Source organism: Oncorhynchus keta, chromosome 9 (assembly GCF_023373465.1).
Source record: "Oncorhynchus keta strain PuntledgeMale-10-30-2019 chromosome 9, Oket_V2, whole genome shotgun sequence".
NCBI classification, from domain to species: domain Eukaryota; kingdom Metazoa; phylum Chordata; class Actinopteri; order Salmoniformes; family Salmonidae; genus Oncorhynchus; species Oncorhynchus keta.
This window is the reverse complement of record NC_068429.1, coordinates 45,041,934-45,063,381: the sequence shown is the minus strand read 5'-3', so window position 1 is coordinate 45,063,381 and position 21,448 is coordinate 45,041,934. Positions and strand designations below refer to the sequence as shown.

General features: G+C 41.2%; 1 protein-coding gene across 2 annotated transcripts in view; it reads right to left on the bottom strand.

Annotated features, from left to right (window-relative positions):
- The window catches only part of LOC118387924 (tyrosine-protein kinase JAK2-like), a 74,386-nt gene extending 53,321 nt beyond the window's left edge, over positions 1-21,065 (bottom strand). For both annotated transcript variants that reach the window (XM_035776754.2, XM_035776755.2), the window contains exons 1-2: positions 20,689-21,065; positions 2,773-3,013 (exon numbers count right to left, since the gene is read on the bottom strand). In XM_035776754.2, coding sequence (XP_035632647.1) covers positions 2,773-2,989 — 217 coding nt within the window. In that variant the 5' untranslated portion in view covers positions 2,990-3,013; positions 20,689-21,065. The remainder of the gene's footprint in view (positions 1-2,772; positions 3,014-20,688) is intronic.
- Between the last annotated feature and the right edge of the window lie 383 nt (positions 21,066-21,448).

Here is a 21,448-nt window from a genome sequence, read left to right as displayed (position 1 = left end):
TGATGAGCCTAACTGACCTAAAACAGGGAATTTTAACTAAGATTAAATGTCAGGAATTGTGAAAAACTAAGGTGTACGCAAACTTCTGACTTCAACTGTGTGTGTGTGTGTGTGTGTGTGTGTGTGTGTGTGTGTGTGTTATATATATATATATATATATATCTATACCTAGTGTATCTCTCCTCTTATCACACTTTATTCTTGGCAGTCTATATATGTATACAGTCTATATATGTTTACATGTATACATATATAGACTGCCAAGAATAAAGTGTGATAAGAGAGATACACTAGGTCTAAGTATACTGCTCTATATTTTACGAACAGACCACACTTCCCAACTCTCATGTATTCAACTTGTTACCGCCAGTCACGCACATTGCACACCACGACTGGAAAGAAGTACAACACTGCTGTGTCAGCATTCGCCTAATCAAATAGCCGAATGGAATAATTCCTTCATTAATTCATCTGTCTTTACATAGCCTCTCTTCAGGCACAGATATGACCCGTGTCACAATACAGTGAATAAATCATACCAAGGAGATTAAGGTTATAATGATTTAATCCCATGGTGGCTAGGCTGGGTCACACGAGCTGAATCCCAAATCAACTACTGTCGACTACTGGATTCGACAGATTCTTATACTAAATGGAGGTGTGGAATAGTCCCATATCAGAATCAAACACACAACCTCAGTGTTGTTAGTGTCATTATTCTTAAACTACCGGACCTTAACCACCATAACGAATACATTACAATCGTCCTCATTGTTTAATGAAGTGGGTTCCCACACAAAGTTAAGACAGACGGTCTTCCTTTAGTGATGTTTAAATCTTTAAGTCTTGCAGCAGCAGGGGAAATTTCACACGGACGTTTCAGACAACACTTTGTTCTTGCGTCCGAATTGGGTTCACCCTGGGGGTTAGTTTAAATAAAGGCCAATATACAAAAAAATGACTTCCTACATTGAATAAATGTTCCGCCTGATGATGTAAAATGGCTCTGTATCGTCAAATGAGAACTTGGTAAACTGCCGTTAACAATGACTGTAGTTATAGTTAGACAAAGCCCTTAGAAAAAGTAAACTGGAGTCAGACTCGGTGCTAGTGAAAAATAAGGCAGAGGAGAGATGTGTGTGGATAGATATATTTTCTTCTTTTTTTTTTACACTTCCTCCTCACAGTGAGAAAGTCTGGTTCTGTCTGTGCTGCTGTCTGCGCTGAAAGATGAAATCATCAACTGTCAGGGGCATGGGCTTGCCCTACAGGGCCTACAGTACATCTCATTTGCTCTTATTGCCCCTAAAACAAGCATTAAGGGACACTTCGGTATTTTGGAAATGAGGCCCGTTATCGACTTCCCCAGAGTCAGATGAACTCGTGGATACCATTTTTTTGTCTCTGCGTGAAGTTTGAAGGAAGTTGCTAACTAGCGCTAGAGCAATTGCTAACTAGCATTAGCATAATGACTGAAAGTCTTCCATAGAAAAGTTTGTGGTCATACATACATCCTTAAAAACATAGGTGCTGGGCTAATCAAGAATAAGGCCCGCACACTCAAAGCTCCCAATTCATCCCTTCATTGACTACGATTCAATCCGAAACGGATCTTCGTCAGGTCAAACAAACAAACTGAGTGCTCACTTCCCAAAATATACACATTTCACCTCGCATGACCATTACCCACATGACGGGGTTTGGAAACCATTCAATTCACTTTTGTGCATAAAAAACATCATTGAAATCACAGAAACACATATGGTCAGAAATAATTATACACATACAAATGGGTTCAAGTTTTTTTTAAACATAGGCAACCGTTAAAAAAAAGTTTGTTGGAAACTTTTGGAATACCTGCCTCCATGACCATTACGCGCACTAGGCGTGGTGGTCGTAGATATAATTCCAGTTACAGAATCTAATATATGTACCAAATGACCAAGTAGGAGACCTGGAAGGGAGGACAAATGAATGTGACACATTCGTGTAAGAAATGGTCTGATGTCAAACTCCTGGTTCAGACCTTCATGGAGACACGGTACACAAACGGTGAATTCAATTAAATTCCCTTGTCAATAATAGATCTCCCCCCTCCTAGGAGTCGTAACACGTTCTATATCAATGTGTCCCAGGAGAGCTAATGTTGTGAAGAGCCGCCATGAAATGCGCAGCCACAGGATTTCTCTCAAATATCCTGATATTACTCTGGTGTTCTGCTATCCTTGTTTGTGGAACACGTAATGATGCCCTTAATCTTAACGGCCTTGCCAGTCATTGCGTTGACGCCAAGTTAGCATTGGCTCACAAAACTACCTCCAACTTCCTTCATACTGGACACAGAGACGAGTACATCTCCCTCTGGGGAAGTAGATCAAGAGCATAATTGTCAAAAATCCCAAAGTATCTCTTTAATGCTTGTTTTAGGGGCAATAAAAGCGGACATCAGGTACTGTAGGCCCTGTAGGGCAGGCGACTGACTGTCTGTGGGTCAGACACTAGACCCGTGTTTGGAGCCTGTGTAGGTTCTGATGGCAGTCTATGATATTGGTATCTCTAGTTCGCAACACTAACTCCTAACTTCCTCCATACTGGACACAGAGACATACAAATGGTATCCACAAGTTCATCAGACTCTGAGGAAGTAGATAAAAGGAAAGCCTTGGGGAAAATCCCAAAGTATCCCTGTAAGCTTTATTAAATAATCATCTTTGGGAACAGAAAAACATTGAGCAGACATTCAGTTTTTTTTCTATGCACCGTCTCACTCACCGCATGCCATGGCCGCATCGATGCACAGCTCCTCAGCCACATAGTTCCCTGAAGGATAGGTGAGGTCTGGGCTATCGGTCCCGCCCCTGCCCAGGTGGTACAGGTGTACCGTCAGACAGGGAGGGGCTACTACCTGTTTGGGCTCGGAGACATGAAGTGGGTCTAGGACACAGCCATTCTGATTGGACGAGGGACATACTGGACACTCCATGTCCATGTGTGGCTCAGCAGATACATCCACCTAAAGGGAGAGAATGGAGGAGAAAGAGACAAGAAGGAGAGAGGAGACAGAGTGTAGGAGATAGAAAGAAGACCGTGAGGAGAGTTAGAGACGAGGGGAGAAGACAGCAAGAGCAGAGAGAAATAGGGGGGAAAGAGCAAAAGAAAGAAAGAAAGAAAGAAAGGGGAAGATGGAGGGGGGCAGAGGGGAGTCAGTTAGCACAGTTGACTTTATCTGCTCTGCTTAGTTTACAGTTATGCTATAGCAGTGGGGCGGCAGGTAGCCTAGTGGTTAGAGCGTTGGACTAGTAACCCGAAAGCTTGCAAGATCGAATCCCCGAGCTGACAAGGTAAAAATCTGTCGCTCTGCCCCTGAACAAGGCAGTTAACCCACTGTTCCTAGGCTGTCATTGACAATAAGAATTTGATCTTAACTGACTTGCCTAGTTAAATAAAGGTAAAATAAAACATTTAAAATAAATAGCTGTTTCTGAGAATAGAATAACTAACCAAGCTTACCATACACTTCCAAGTGTGAATGCCTGTCAGTTAGGGCTGGGCCATATGTCCAAAATATATCACATTATTTAACATTTTTAAAAATTAATTACAGTTAGACACTTATGTTTTTTAATAATAAAAGTTCAAAATTGACTTAATGAGTAGGTGTGACCCTAGGGTGGCAACACATACATGCCAAGTGATTTCAATGTGCCAAATGTCCCCTCACAAAATTAGAGAGATGCAAACACAGGCGAAATCGTGAGCTCAGGAAATAATGCTGCTCGTTACCTCCCGCATCTCGTTGTGTCTACAAGAGACTAGACGCTGGCAGATGCATTCCCTTGGGGGAAAGGAAATGGGTTAACCACGTACAGTGTGTTTATGTACCATATTTAATTAAGGGAGTTTTCACATTTGAAATTCATTACCCTGTTTCGGTTTCCTGGAGCGTTTGAGAATTCTATAGAATACAGTGCACTTGGAAAGTATTCAGACCCCTTACCTTTTTTCACATTTTGTTACGTTAGCCTTTTTCTAAAATGGATAAAAAATAATTTTGCCTCAAACTACACACAAGACCCTATAATGACAATGCCAAAACAGGTTTAGTAATTTATTATAGATTTTTTTTTTTAAGAAATACCTTATCTACAGAAGTATTTAGACCCTTTGCTATGAGACTCGAAATTGCGCTCAGGTGCATCCTGTTTCCATGGATCCTCCTTGAGATGTTTCTACAACTTGATTGAAGTCCACCTATTGTCAATTTTTCTACCTTGACTAAAATATCAATAATATGGGTATGATTTGGAAAGGCACACACCTGTCTATATAAAAGGTACCACAGTTAACAGTGCATATCAGAGCAAAAACCAAGCCATGCGGTTGAAGGAATTGTCCGTAGAGCGAGACAGGAGCCAAACTGAGTAATCGGGAGAAGGACCTTAGTCAGGGAGTTGACCAAGAACCTAATGGTCACTCTGACAGAGTTCCAGAGTACCTCTGTGGAGATGGGAGAACCTTCCAGAAGGACAACCAGCACTCCACCAATCAGGCCTTTATGGTAGAGGGACCAGATGGAAGCCACTCCTCAGTAAAAGGCACATGAAAGCCCGCTTGGTGTTTGCCAAAAGTTACCTTAAGACTGAGAAACAAGATTCTCTGGTCTGATGAAACCAAGTTTTACATCTTTGGCCTGAATGCCAAGCGTCACATCTGGAGGAATCCTGGCACCATCCCTACGGTGAAGCACGGTGGTGGCAGCATCATGCTGTGGGGATTTTTTCAGCGGCAGGGACTGTGAGACTAGTTTGGATCGAGGGAAAGATGAACGGAGCAAAGTACAGAGAAATCCTTGATGAAAATCTGCTCCAGAGCGGTCAGGACCTGACTGGGTCGAAGGTTCCCCTTCCAACAGGACAATGACCCTAAGCACACAGCTAAGACAACGCAGAAGTGGCTTCGGGATAAGTCTCTTAATGTCCTTGAGTGGCCCAGCCAAAGCCTGGACTTGAACACAATTGAACAACTCTGGAGAGACCTGAAAATAGCTGTGCAACAATGCTCCCCATCCAACCTGACAGAGCTTGAGAGGATCTGCAGGAAAGAATGGGAGACACTCCCCAATATACAAGTGAGCCAAGCTTGCAGCGTCATTCCCAAGAAGACTTGAGGCTGTAATAGCTGCCAAAAGTGCTTGAAAAGTACTGAGTAAAGGATCTGAATACTTATGGAAATGTGATTTCATTTTTTTCTACCTTTACTAAAATATCAAAAACCGGTTTTTGCTTTGTCATTATGGGGTACTGTGTGTAAATTGATGAGGGGAAAAAAGCAATTGAATCAATTTTAGAATAAGGCTGTAACGTAAAACATTTGGAAAAAGTCAAGGGGTCTGAATACTTTCCGAATGCTCTGTATGACTTATCATCGCTTAAGGTTATCAATTGTCGGTAGCAAAATGTTACAATAAATGGTGTTTTACGTATGAAAAGGGTCATGTGTTATTACGGTATCTAACTACAATGTATTAACTACTGTATACTCAGCTCTATTCCCATGTCATAACGAGTAGACCTGTGACAATAGAGTATCTGTTGTGAACAAAGAGGTTACAGACTAGTAAAATGTTGCACATTTTTTACGGTTGCAGTGACCATTGAGATATTTCACATGATGAAACAAAGTTGCAAAAACATAATTTCAGACACTGATCACCTCAACAATTATGAGAACCATAATTTACTATAACCGTAATAACAGTTTATGGTAAGATTTATTGTTAAACAATGATAAAATAGCAATCCACGTGAGTGCGGCGATGAGGCAGAGAGTTAACGATCCACAAACTGTAGCAGAGAAAAGATACAAGCCTACCGTTTGACATGATTAGACTTTCCCACTGAATCTGTTTACTCATCCTACATGGAAATCCCGTAGTAATTTTCCAACCCTCAGCTTTGGGCCGACAACTGCTTCCTGGGGCTGTGACTAATGGATTTCTGGGTGACTTATGTCAGTCAAATGACCATCAGCTGTTATATGTCAACTCGGCTTACTTTTACTTTGCAGCTTTTTGGGTGAAGTTTGTCGACGGTCATTTCATTTTCATGACGGACTTCACACATAATAGGCGGTTACACGATTACACAATTACTGTGCCAGCCCTACAGCTTCCCTATGAATCAGGGCTGAACCTGAGGACGGTGGCTGTAGATGTCACTGACTCTACCTGCCTACCTACCTGCCGGCAGATAATTGTTGGCATTCTACAGCGAATCTGATCAGATACCATTATGTATGAAATCAATACAGAATATAAAACAAGAGGCTAAAAAAACAAGCACACCATAATTAGGCTACATTTTTAGTAGCTAAAACATTCCCTGGCCTTGGTCAGATATTTAGATCTCTCTCGTAATGTTTTCCTTATTGACATCTCCGCCTGAGGAAGTCTTACCCCGTAATCTATGGATTTCACGATTGGGAATACAGCAACATTATCTCTGCGGCCAAAAGGAAGGCCTCTAAAAGTGTTGGTCGAAAATATGGCGCCATTGGCCACGCGCACTACTCCAAGCTAACTTTGCCACCGCTGTTGAACAAGAATCCTATGGGAAGCACTAGAATTGGTGACGTGAGAATAGTCTACACTTGTAGCCGACTTCTGAAAAGCACTCGGGCACTGCCATTACGCTAGTACATCACATGTCATCAGTAATAATGATGGAAATTAAAGTGCAAACCAAAACGTAGGCTTAACAAGGTCCATATTAACCAGCAGTTAAAACAAAACATGTTTCAAGCTATCATTGCGTCACACAATGGATTGCTATTGTGCTTCAGTTCTTCAATGTGTCATTTGGGGAGTCCCTGCAGACCGATACCAGGAAAAAGGAAGTGAACATAAAAGTAGGTCGACACGTAACGTATAGCTTCGGCCTAACTGTGACCATTTACACAGATTGCTAGATGTGAAACACTTCCTCTGTTAGAATTCTTGCATTTCTCTAGAATTTTCAGCATACACGTACACGTCCTATCACGTAGGTAGTAGCCCAGGCAGAGCTGAAAATGACAAGAGAAGCAAAAGTAGCGGTGGTCAACTGATGTAGGCTACTAAACTCTACATCACATGTGGTTGCTCGGTCTCACACGTGAACAATTGTCATGGGCTAAATTCATTTCTACAGCTGTTTGAACTCAAACAGGTGGGAAAAGTTAAGTCACAGGTGCATCCCAAATGACACCCCATTCCGTTAATAGTGCACTACTTTTTGACCAGAGCACTAAGGGGAATAGGGTCAGGGAGATCGACTTCGAAATTGGAAGTTTATCCGTGTACTGAGGACCTCGGGAAATGCCTTCAAAACAGGCCACTAGGTGTAAAAGTGAGCGTTATTACCATCAAGAACGCTTGGGTTTGCTAGGGTGTTGTGGACAGGAATGGTGTCCATAATATATCTGTATTAATAGTGGAATGATAGTGTTTCACAGTATTACTTGCCCACCAGTGTTGTGACTGGCTGTGACTCGCCTATTCATTTCTCCCGCCGGAGTGGTATCTGTAGTCAAAGCTATTTATTCTGACCGTGATATATTGTGGAAATTGCTCTGTTATTTCCTGGTTGCTAAAATTCTACACTGTTCGCTCAATTTAAGTTTGTGAGAAAACAAGCAATGAATCGTGTGTATACCATCTAAATCTCTGCAAAATATTTTCAATTTTTTTTAAATCATGTTTTTACATTTTTGATTTACAGCCGTTTGTAGCTGATGGATCAAAACCTGAAAGTAAAAGACTCTAGCGCAAATCTGCTATGTTAAAGGGAAATGGGATGCGGGGAAGATTAGTTTTGCACTAGGCTGCATTCATATCTCCCTGTGAAACACTATCATTTCACTATTACTGCAGATACAGTGGGGCAAAGAAGTATTGTCAGCCACCAATTGTGCAAGTTCTGCCACTTAAAAAGATGAGGCCTGTAATTTTCATCATAGGTACACTTCAACTATGACAGACAAAATGAGAAAATGAAATCCAGAAAATCACATTGTAGGATTTTTTATGATTTTTTTTTTTTTTTTTTTAAATGTTTACCTTTATTTAACCAGGTAAGTCAGTTAAGAACAAATTCTTATTTTCAATGACGGCCTGGGAACAGTGGGTTAACTGCCTGTTCAGTGGAAAATAAGTATTTGGTCCCCTACAAACAAGCAAGATTTCTGGCTCTCACAGACTTGTAACTTCTTTAAGAGGCTCCTCTGTCCTCCACTTGTTACCTGTATTAATGGCACCTGTTTGAACTTGTTATCAGTATAAAAGACACCAGTCCACAACCTCAAACAGTCACACTCCAAACTCCACTATGGACAAGACCAAAGAGCTGTCAAAGGACACCAGAAACAAAATTGTAGACCTGCACCAGGCTGGGAAGACTGATTCTGCAATAGGTAAGCAGCTTGGTTTGAAGAAATCAACTGTGGGAGCAATTATTAGGAAATGGAAGACATACAAGACCACTGATAATCTCCCTCGATCTGGGGCTACACGCAAGGTCTCACCCCTTGGGGTCAAAATGATCACAAGAACGGTGAGCAAAAATCCCAGAACCACATGGGGGGACCTAGTGAATGACCTGCAGAGAGCTGGGACCAAAGTAACAAAGCCTACCATCAGTGACACACTACGCCGCCAGGGACTCAAATCCTGCAGTGCCAGACGTGTCCCCCTGCTTAAGTCAGTACATGTCCAGGCCCGTCTGAAGTTTGCTAGAGAGCATTTGGATGATCCAGAAGAAGATTGGGAGAATGTCATATGGTCAGATGAAACCAAAATATAACTTTTTGGTAAAAACTCAACTCGTCGTGTTTGGAGGACAAAGAATGCTGAGTTACATCCAAAGAACACCATACCTACTATGAAGCATGGGGGTGGAAATATCATGCTTTGGGGCTGTTTTTCTGCAAAGGGACCAGGACGACTGATTCGTGTAAAGGAAAGAATGAATGGGGCCATGTATCGTGAGATTTTGAGTGAAAACCTCCTTCCATCAGCAAGGGCATTGAAGATGAAACATGGCTGGGTCTTTCAGCATGACAATGATCCCAAACACACCGCCCGGGCAACGAAGGAGTGGCTTCGTAAGAAGCATTAAGGTCCTGGAGTGGCCGAGCCAGTCTCCAGATCTCAACCCCATAGAAAAGCTTTGGAGGGAGATGAAAGTCCGTGTTGCCCAGCAACAGCCCTAAAACATCACTGCTCTAGAGGAGATCTGCATGGAGGAATGGGCCAAAATACCAGCAACAGTGTGTGAAAACCTTGTTAAGACTTTGACGTTTGACCTCTGTCATTGCCAACAAAGGGTATATAACAAAGTATTGAGATAAACTTTTGTTATTGACCAAATACTTATTTTCCACCATAATTTGCAAATAAATTCATTAAAAATCCTACAATGTGATTTTCTGGATTTTTTTTCTTCTAATTTTGTCTGTCATAGTTGAAGTGTACCTATGATGAAAATTACAGGCCTCTCATCTGTTCAAGTGAGAGAACTTGCACAATTGGTGGCTGACTAAATACTTTTTTTGCCCCACTATATTATGGATATTTATTGAAATCACAAAAATAAAAAAAAGCATCCCCTGTCTAGCACCTTTAACAATTCGGAATGAGGGCTTGAACTAAACGCCGAAATTTGGAGAAATGGAACGATACAGAGAAGCAGGAGCAACCCAGCGTATCAAAAACACTTTGAAATTTGATGTTTGGAGCGGAGTATGTGAGCGGAGCTGGAGCGGAGCGTGCCCAATTTGACTGGAGTGTGAAGCGAGATTCGCAAAGGCTGGAGCTTTGGCCTTCTCGCCCACTCCAATAGCGCTGCAGTAGCGCTCACTTCACGAGCTCAGGGAGTACCCGGCCCAGCATGAATTTGTAGTCTACTTGTGTGCTGCCCCTTGCTTTATAGCTACTGCCATGGAGTTCGCTAAATATTTTAATAAAGAAACAAACTGCAAATTCAAGGTTACTTGATTTGACCAAGAGCAAGAGCAATAGAGGGAATGCGTGGATGTAGTGTCCACAACTAAAGAATCATTTTGGAATCTGAAAAGACACATATCCCCAAAGCATGACGGTGTAGGATACTTACAAGCTAAAAGAAAGGAACGAGGCGGGTAGCTAATTAAGTGTTATTGTAGCATTCATTTAATTTTTGTTAAATTATCTATACAATAGGCCATAATTGACTTTGGCCAAATAGACCTGGCATATTCCAACTTTCAAGGAGCTTTCACTTTTAAAGTGGGGTTATTTTTGCCTAAAAACCTAAGCCTACCTATAGAACCCTCTTAGGACTCACTTCCCCCATCTGAGTTATCTACTTGCAGCCCTCATCCTCCCCATACAACACCCGTTCTGCCAGTCACATGCTGTTAAAGGTCCCCAAAGCACTCACATCTTTGGGTCGTTTCCAGTTTGCTGCAGCTAGCGACTGGAACGAGCTGCAAGAAACACTCAAACTGGACAGTTCTCAATCTCTTCATTCAAAGTCTCAATAATGGACACTCTTACTGGCAGTTGTGGCTGCATTGCGTGACGTATGGTTGTCTCTACCTTCCTTCCCTTTGTGCTGTTGTCTGTGCCCAATAATGTTTCTACTATGTGGTGCCACCATGTTATGTTGTAGTCATGTGTTGCCGACTTAATAGGTTGTCGTCTTAGGTCTCTCTTTATGTAGTGTTGCGTGTTTAGTTCAATATTTTTAATCCCAGCCAGTCCCCGCAGGAGGCCTTTTGGTAGGCCGTCAATGTCAATAAGAATTTGTTCTTAACCTTTATTTATTTACCTAGGCAGTGCGCGCTAACCAAGGTCACCAGGTGCACGGTGTTTCCGCCGACACGTTGGTGCGGCTGGCTTCCGGATTGGATGGCGCTGTGTTAAGAAGCAGTGCAGCTTGGTTGGGTTGTGTATCGGAGGACGCATGACTTTCGACCTTCGTCTCTCCCGAGCCCGTACGGGAGTTGTAGCAATGAGACAAGATGGTAGCTACTAAACAATTGAATACCACGAAATTGGAGAGAAAAAAGGGGGGTAAAAATTCAACCAAAAAACTTTAAAAAGCTGAGTGCCTAATGTCCCGACTCCTTACCAACCTCGTCCGTCACACCCGCAAACGCTTCACAATGTATTTCTTTGTACACTATAGACTTGAAATAATACTGCCTAAATAATTCATTTTGGTTCCTTCTTAGGCTCCCTGTCTAGCTACGGAAACATTTAGAATGTTTACAGTGCATTCGGAAAATTCAGACCCCTTTGACTTTTTCAAAATTGTGACATTACAGCCTTAATCTAAAATGTATTCAAATGTCCCCCCTCAATCTACACTCAATACCCCATAATGATGAAGCAAAAACAGGTTTACAATTTGTTTTTGTTTTATGAAATATCACATTTACATACAGTACCAGTCAATGGTTAGGACACATCAACACTTTCAAGGGTTTTTCTTTATTTTTACTATTTTCTACATATAAATAATAGATATAGAATAATAATGAAGACATCAAAACAATGAAATAACACATACAGAATCATGTAGTAAACAAAAAAGAAGTTAAAATATATATTTTAGATTCTGCAAAGTAGCCAGCCACCCTTTGCCTTGACAGCTTTGCACCCTCTTGGCACTCTCAACCAGCTTCATGAGGTTGTCATCTGGAATGCATTTCAATTAACAGGCGTCCCTTGTTAAAATTTAATTTGTGGAGTTTCCCTCCTTCTTAATGCATTTTAACCAATCAATCAGTTGTGTTGTGACAAGGTAGGGGTGGTATACAGAAGATAGCCCTATTTGGTAAAAGACCAAGTCCATATTATGGCAAGAACAGCTCAAATATTCAAAGAGAAATGACAGTCTATCATTGCTGTAAGACATGAAGGTTAATCAATATGGAACATTTCAAGAACTTTGAAAGTTTCTTCAAGTGCAATCGCAAAAATCATCAAGCATTATGATGAAACTGGCTCTCACGAGGACCGCTACAGGAAAAGAAGACTCAGAGTTACCTCTGCTGCAGAGGATAAGTTCATTAGAATTACCAGCCTTAGAAATTGCAGCTCAAATAAATTCAGAGTTCAAGTAACAAACATTGTAAAATCAACTGTTCAGAGGAGACTGCGTGAATCAGGCATTCATGGTCGATTTGTTGCAAAGAAACCACTACTAAAGGACATTAATAATAAATTAGAGACTTGTTTGGGCCAAGAAACACAAGCATTGGACATTAGATCGGTGGAAATCTGACCTTTGGGCTGATGAGTCCAAATTTGAGATTTTTGGTTCCACCCTCCGTGTCTTTGTGAGACGCACAGTAAGTGAACGGATTTACTCCGCATGTGTGGTTCCCACCGTGAAGCATGGAGGTGGTGGTGTTTTGCTGGTGACACTGATTTATTTAGAATTCAAGGCATAGTGGGACTTGAGGGGAAAATTATGTATTCACCTTATTTGTTGGATATGTAACAATTATTTACTTAACAAAGAGTAAGATAGTTCGGTCCTGCTAATGCTGAGTTTTATGGTGTCCACTCTAGCTTCCTGCAGCTAGTCTGGGTGTCGTGGACATGGGTTTTACTAGAGATAGCTGGAGCTGGCAATTGATTGACCTGGTGATAAAACCTACAGATGGCATTCCAGTGACAGAATGTAGGGTGATTGTAACTGGGTTACAGAGGAGTAGAACAATGCTTCATTGTCTCATATTCCTGGCATCTGGGTAACTAAGTCAAACACCATCCTACGTAGAAAACCAAGGTGGCTTTTGGGAAGGTTAGAAATGACTGACTAAGCAATCTTGGTATGCGCAATATAAAAACTGTGCATCGTCTGTAAAGGCTCTCAGCCTAACATTCAGAACAAGAATGTTGGGCTGACGGTCTCATCACTGCAATAATTCATAATATTAAATATTCATCGATATTAAATAATGATTTTTTGAAGAACTGACCAAGTCTCTCTCAGTACTGAATTTCCATGACAGACTACCAATTGTTTTTCAACAGGACAATGACCCAAAGCACCTCCAGAGTGTGTAAGAAGTGATGGAGTGCTGCATCAGATGACCTGGCCTCCACAATCACCCGACCTCAACCCAATTGAGATGGTTTGGGATGAGTTGGACCGCAGAGTGAAGGAAAAGCAGCCAACAAGTGCTCAGCATGTGGAAAATCCTTCAAGACTGTTGGAAAAGCATTGCAGACGAAGCTGGTTGAGAGAATGCCAAGAGTGTACAAAGCTGTCATCAAGGAAACGGATGGCTACTTTGAAGAAACCTAAAATATATTTTTATTTGTTTAATAAATTATTTGGTTAGTAGATGATTCCATGCATGTTATTTCATTTTTTTGATGTCAGTACTCAGTACTTTGTTGAAGAATCTTTGGCAGCAATTACAGCCTTGAGTCTTCTTGGTATTACGCTACAAGCTTGGCACACCTGTATTTGGGGAGTTTCTCCCATTCTTCTCTGCAGATTCTCCAAAGCTCTGTCAGGTTGGATGGGGAGCTCTGCCTCTGGCTGGGCCACTCAAGGACATTCAGAGACTTGTCCCGAAGCCATTCCTGCGATGTCTTGGTTGTGTGCTTAGGGTCATTATCCTGTTGGAAGGTGAACCTTGGCCCCAGTCTGAGGTCCTGTGCAGGTTTTCATCAAGGATCTCTATACTTGGCTCCATTCATGTGACTAGTCACCCATCCCTGCCACTGAAAAACATCCCCACAGCATGATGCTACCACCACCACCATACATCACCGTAGGGATGGTGCCTGGTTTCCTCCAGATGTGACACTTGGCATTCTGGCCAAATAATTCAATCTTGGTTTCATCAGACCAGAGAATCTTGGTTCTCATGGTCAGAGTCCTTTCGGTGCCATTGGGCAAACTCCAAGCGGGCTGTGTTTTACTGAAGAGTGGCTTCCGTCTGGTCTCACTACCATAAAGGCCTGATTGGTAGAGAGCTGTATAGATGGTTGTCCTTCTGGAAGGGTCTCCCATCTCCACAGAGGAACTCTGGAGCTCTTTCAGCGTGACCATCGGGTTCTTTGTCAACTCCCTGACCAAGGCCCGTCTCCCCCGAATTGCTCGGTTTGGCCGGGTGTCCAGCTCTAGTTAGAGTCTTGGTGGTTCAAAGTTTCTTACATTTAAGAATAATGGAGGACACAGTGTTCTTGGGACCTTCAATGCTGCAGAATTATTTTGGTACCCTTCCCCAGATCTGTGCCTCGACACAATCCTGTCTCGGAGCGCAAGGGACAATTCTGTCAACCACATGGCTTGGTTTTTTCTCTGACATGCACTGTGGGACCTTATATAGACAGGTGTGTGCACCTTCCCAAATAATGTCCAATCAATTGAATTTACCACAGGTTGACTCCAATGAAATTGAAGAAACATTTCAAGGATGATAAATGGAAAGGATTCACCTGAGCTCAATTTCAAGTCCCATTATAAAGGGTCTGAATTAGAGGTCAACCGATTATGATTGTTTTCAACGCCGATACCGATTATTGGAGAACCCCCCAAAAAAAGCCACTACCGATTAACCGGACAGTTTATTTATTTATAATAATGACAATTACAACAATACTGAATGAACACTTACTTTAACTGAATATAATGCATCAATAAAATCAATTTAGCCTCAAATAAACAATGATACATGTTCAATTTAGTTGCAATAATGCAAAAACAAAGTGTTAGAGAAGAAAGTAAAAGTGCAATATGTGCCATGTAAAAAAGCTTACGTTTAAGTTCCTTGCTCAGAACATATGAAAGCTGGTGGTTCAATATTCCCAGTTCTTCAATATTCCCAGTTAAGAAGTTTTAGGTTGTAGTTATTATAGGAAATATAGGACTATTTCTCTCTATACCATTTGTATTTCCTATACCTTCGACTATTGGATGTTCTTATAGGCACTTTAGTATTGCCAGTGTAACAGTATAGCTTCTTTCCATCTCCTCGCCCCTACCTGGGCTTGAACCAGGAATACATCGACAACAGCCACCCTCGAAGCATCGTTACCCATCGCTCCACAAAAGCCGCAGCCCTTGCAGAGCAAGGGGAACAACTACTTCAAGGTCTCAGAGCGAGTGATGTCTCCAATTGAAACACTATTAGCGCGCACCCTGTTAACTAGCTAGCCATTTCACATCGGTTACACCAGTCTAATCTCGGGAGTTGATAGGCTTAAAGTCATAAACAGCTCAATGCTTGAAGCACAGCGAAGAGCTGCTGGCAAACACACGAAAGTGCTGTTTGAATGAATGCTTATGAGCCTGCTGCTGCCTACCACCGCTCATTCAGACTGCTCTATCAAATTATAGACTTAATTATAACATAATAACACACAGAAATACGAGCCTTAGGTCATTAATATGGTCAAATCCGGAAACTATCATTTCGAAAACAAAACGTTTATTATTTCAGTGAAGTACGGAACCGTTCCGTATTTTATCTAATGGGTGGCATCCATAAGTCTAAGTATTCCTGTTACATTGCACAACCTTCAATATTATGTCATAATAACATATAATTCTGGCAAATTAGTTCGCAAAGAGCCAGGCGGCCCAAACTGTTGCATATACCCGGACTCTGTTGCATAGAGCGCAAGAGAAGTGACAATTTCCCTAGTTTAATATTGCCTGCAAACCTGGTTGTTTTTTAACTAAATATGCAGGTTTAAAAATATATACTTCTGTGTATTGATTTTAAGAAAGGCATTGATGTTTATGGTTAGGTGCATTCGTGCAAAGATTGTGATTTTTTTCACAATTGATTTTGTTAAATCATTCCCCGTTTGGCGAAGTTGGCTGTCTTTGTAAGGAACAAATAGTCTTCACACAGTTCACAACGAGCCAGGCGGCCCAAACTGCTGCATATACCCTGACTCTGTTGCACAGAGCGCAAGAGAAGTGACACAATTTCCCTAGTTAAAAGAAATTCATGTTAGCAGGCAATATTAACTAAATATGCACGTTTAAAAATATATACTTGTGTATTGATTTTAAGAAAAGGCGTTGATGTTTATGGTTAGGTACACATTGGTGCAACGACAGGGATTTTTTCGCGAATGCGCTCGTTAAATCACCCGTTTGGCGAAGTAGGCTATGATTCAAAGATAAATTAACAGGCACCGCAACGATTATATGCAATGCAGGACAAGCTAGATAAATTAGTCATGTGTAGTCAACTAGTGATTATGTTAAGATCGTATCTTTATAAAAAACATTTAATGCTTGCTAGCACCATACCTTGGCTCCTTGCTGCACTCACATAACAGGTAGTCAGCCTGCCACGCAGTCTCCACGTGGAGTGCAATGTAATTGGCCATGATTGGTGTCCAAAAATGCCGATTATCGATTGTTAAGAAAACTTGAAATCGGCCATTCCGATTAAATCGACCGACCTCTAGTCTGAATACTATTTTTGTTTTTATATTGTAATAAATTAGCTACATTTTGCTTTGTCATTATGGGGTACTGCGTGTAGATTGCGGGGGGAAAAGAATTGAATAGATTTTAGAATAAGGCTGTAACGTAACAAAATGTGGAAAATGTCAATGCACCGTATATACTGTTTAATATGACATGTAGCCTACTTGAAATAAGCACCTCTTACATTCACGTTCTCATGTTGATTAAAATACTTTTCATTCCAATCATATGGTTTGGTTTCAATACTTCAAAACCAAATGGTAGGTCCCGGTTGTCAAAAAAAAAAATAGATGTTGGTTAAATTGTGATTTTAATGAATGGAGCAAATTTGGAGCTCATGTCGTCGTCGTCCCCCCCGTGAGCGCAGAGTGGTTGGAAGGGATGTGGAGCACTGGAGTGGTGCATAAGCACTGCTCCATGAGCAAGATTGCCGACAGCTCAAATCCACTCGCATACATACTGTGGTTTGTAGAAAAGTGGATAAATATTTCATTCTGCAATGAGACAGAGCTTGTTGATAGGGTGCCATTTGGGACACAGCCAGACTCATTCCATGCTGATATCAATTAGCCTAGCTCAGTATTCTTTCAGCTGTCTCTGTTTTGGTGAAACTCTAAAAACACGCAGGGCTGGAGCACTCCCGAACAATCCCCTAAACCCTGCTCAGCCACCGCTCTAACTCTAGATCACACAAACACACCCTCACTGGCGCAACCACACACACACAGAACTACGTACATAACCCTGGTTTGTCCATGCCGGCTTATCAGGGCTTTGGGGGAGAACCACTATCACTGCAGCCAGACTGTATCCTGTAGGCTGTCCTGTACGGTCTACTCTGCCTTAATGTCACAAGGCTTGCTCCATCTACTCTACTGGGTCTGCAACTCCTAAAAACACTCCTGACCTCTGAACTGACCATGTCAAAAGGGACATCATGCAGCTAGCATGCGGCATATTCACACTAGAGTTCTACAACAGCTCTACCAATGGACAGTGATATTCATGAGCAGGATGTCTAAGTCGCAAAGCTTGCGTAAAGCTACTGTGAGCATGCTGCTTACCCAACATTACATTTTCGTGAACTCAAGTGCAGTTCGCTTACATTTTTGTGCAGTGTGAACATTCCAAAGGAACTCAGAACTCACCCCCCGCCCCCAAAGCGAACTGAACTGAGACCGTCTCGTGAGTTCGATTCGCTTGAAGTCTGTGGTCCAGTTCCCTTTTTTAGGGCATTGTGAATACAAAGAGAATAGTTATTTAGCTTATTTTTAACACAGAATTAATTTTAAAGAGGACTTTATGTGAAAACACCCTTAGGGGGCTTTCACACCAAATTATTTTGGAGCGTTTTTTCCAAACTCTGGTGTGTTTACCCCCTTAGTGTGGTTCATTTGGAATGGTGTGAACACAATCCACACTTGGGAGAGCACTGAACAACACACCTTGGTTAGCTCAAACAAGGTGGTGCGGTTCGCTGCAGGGGAGAACGCAGTCCGGAACAAACACAGAAAAAGAACCAGGGTCACGCAGTATTATTGTTTGACCATTCTCTGAGTATAGCGGCGAATTTAGGAGCACATGCTATGCAGATTAGGGGAGATGGGGGCTATACAGGGGATATAGGCTACTGAATAGTAGGGATGTAACGGTACTAAAGATTGTTTACCCAACTTTTTAAGAGAGCCGGTTAGTTTTATATTGGATATTTTTTCACGTCATTATCTATTGAACCAAGCATGCCATGACAATGAAAATGTTATATTCTGAATCAATGGAGGATGAGGAGAACAATCCACGTCCAATATGAAACTAACTTTACCTTGGTACCTATCGGCTCTGTAAAAATGTTTGGGACAAATTTTGAGCACAGAGAACCGGTAGAGTAAGTTTAAATTGAATTTTATTCAACATTCTGGCTTGTAAGGAACATGATTTTGCACACACGTCTCAGGCTGTATCTACCAATTATTTGTGTATTACAGCTTGATTAAATCAGACTAGGTTCATTATTGAATGAACTAGGGTAGGTGTTTTAAAACTGGTGTCCCGGGGTACTGCAGGGGGCCACACTTTTTAAAATACGTTTTGGGGGAAATTTTGGGTGAATTTTTTTTTTATGAATATAATTTGATGGAAAACAATACCATTGCAGATACCATTTTTATTTCTCTGTGTTCAGTAGGTAGGCAGTTAGAGGTAATTTCACAAGCCAATGCTAACTAGCGTTAGCACAATGACTCAAACTATCCTTTTAATCTGGAGGAAATTAGAGCTATTACTGGGATTTTCCTGTATAGAAAATTCTTAGTCAGTCGAAGCGGTAATTTTTGGGATGGAAAAACAGTTTCGGTGTAACCTTAAATGAACAAAACCAGATAGAAAACTACATACATTATTAAAAAATAATACAATCTTTGAGAAATAACAATCAAATAAAAGCTACACAGTCATGGAGAATCTAAAAAAGAAAAGAGGAACGAAGCATTGGAAAAGTTTGATTTACAACAGCAAACTTTCCTTTACGGTACCAAAATACAGTGTACCTTTACCTTTCTAGCTAATAGACTATGTTAAGAGTATACACTTCATAGACCACACAGTGGCGTTACAACTGCCACATTTGTATCTCTCTTGGTCGGTTTGACTCAGAGTTATGAAATTTGGCACACATGCTCAAGGATGAGTCTCGCTAACCTGTAAACGTATGGTTGTGTTTGACCACATTGTGGCGCTGTTGGGACAGGAAAAAACCATTATTGCAAACTCATTGGCCATATTGTTTCAGCTAGTCTTGGAAAATATTGGGTTTTAAGATGTGTATATATCATCTGAATGCACAACATCGGTCCAGCGGTTCTGGAGAAGACGTTTGTTTATAAAGTAGTCAACTTCAAATGGTCCAAAATACATCAAAAGCATATTATATTGATTTTGAGTTCTGATATTTGGCAAGCGTTGTAAACTGTACAGAGGTAGCTTATTTTAGGCCAATGTATAGAATGTGTCCTGATGGTGGCACAGTGGGTACTAGGGATGAGACAAACTGACAATTTGCTTAATGTTTAAGCTACCATTTTTTTTTACGGTTTTCAGTTCAAATTCTAAGAAAATTCATACAATTCCATGTCAATTTACAATGCCAAATATTGGCCTTATATGTATAACCGCTAGGACCGGGCAGTTAAGTTATATCTACCGCAACCCTCTACAGAGAGAATGCAGCTGATCAATTCTCAGGAAATAAAAGTGCATTAGGTCTGTACCATTTCATACCGTAGAATTATACTCAGCATTTTTTTTAAAGTATATAATAAACGTAGCTGATTTATGTGCTGCTGTGTTGTTTTTTATGCCGTTGTTTATGATATGGTAGCTAGATGTGTTTAATTTCTACTAAATGTCTTGGGAAATCACGGTATTTAACTAACTTTAAAGTAATGTTTTAGGAGAGAGTGGTCTGCGCGCAGGCAGCAGACAAGCAGCCTGCCCGCAGCAGCTCGACATTATTTGATTTACAGTTCTGATAGCCTTGTGATGGATTTTAGTCCCGTTTCAGAAACGGCAATGCTTTACAGACAAGTAAGATGTCCGTTCATATCACCGGAGGTTTCGAGTCCGATTTATTTTTAAACATAGTGTAGCCTACCCTAACAGACAAACAAACATTCCGTAGCAGGGGGAACATTCATTTCCATCTGAAAAACGTACAGGCTCCCGGTAGCCTACTGTAATTTCATGAGGCAAGAAAAAGACAACCTGCCAGTAAAACGGTGCGGCAGGTAGCCTAGTGGTTAGAGCGTTGGACTAGTAACCGAGGGGTCGTTCTGTCCCTGAACAAAGCAGTTACACTGTTCCCCTGAAAACCGTCATTGTAAATAAGAACTTGTTCTTAGCAATCTTGGTTAAATACGAATACAAATAAAAGACTGTCCCGAAGACAACTGTGCCAGCATATTCTACACGCAGAAGACTTGCAGGCAGAGACAGAGCGAGGGAGAGAGGCAGGAGCGTGCAAATATATTTAGGTAATCTGCATCTAACAATTTGATCTATTTTGAAGTTCGTCTCTGGTTTTGAATTATGAATTACTACACAACTTCCCCGGGCCTTTATAGCGTATCGGTTATAACACGGAAAACAGCAATATGGCTAAACTGGTCTTCTAAATGATTGACAGCATAAAGTAATTTACCTGGACGTTGTCCGTTCTGAATGTTGTAGCTACCGGGAAGTACAATTTTCCGAATGACAGTTATGACTGTTGCAGAAGTCAAAAACATTAACGTTGCAGTCCGCGTGCTTCCCCATTAATTTCGTCTCCTTCGTGTCTGGTTGTTGTTCCGATTCATTCTGGGTGCGAGATAACTCCGTGTAGAACGCTAGTTTGACATTTGACAGCAATCCAAATCGATTTCTAGAAAACTTTATCTTGCACAAAGTTTTCACTCTATAGTTTATAAATTAGCACGCACGCGTTGACATATGTAGTATGTTACTCATGGCTGGACCGTGACTAAACCAAGCAAAGTGTAATTTCAAGCCACTGTAGTCTGTAATACAGTCGGGGGAGAGAGAGAGAGACACACGACTTCTTCTATTATTATGTAATGGCAGTCCTCAAACAAACGTTAAAGGTGCAAGCCGCCACCTACTGTACTGGAGTGTGTGGTCAATCACGGTTTACAACTTCAGCTCCACATTTTTAAATGCCCCTTCAGAGAAAATGTAAAAAAGAGTCGATCTGAATTTCTGTCTGTATCCATTTTGAAAGTGCTAGGAATAGGCCTACCTGGTTGCAGCTCGTTTGCTTGCACTTGCTTATAGATAATGATATGAGAACAAACATTATGAATTTTCTGAACAGAAAATGTAATCATGTTTGTGTATGGTTCAAAAGTCAAAACTCATGTTTGTGTTCTTTATTGTTGAAGGACAGTGGGGTTCTTATCAAC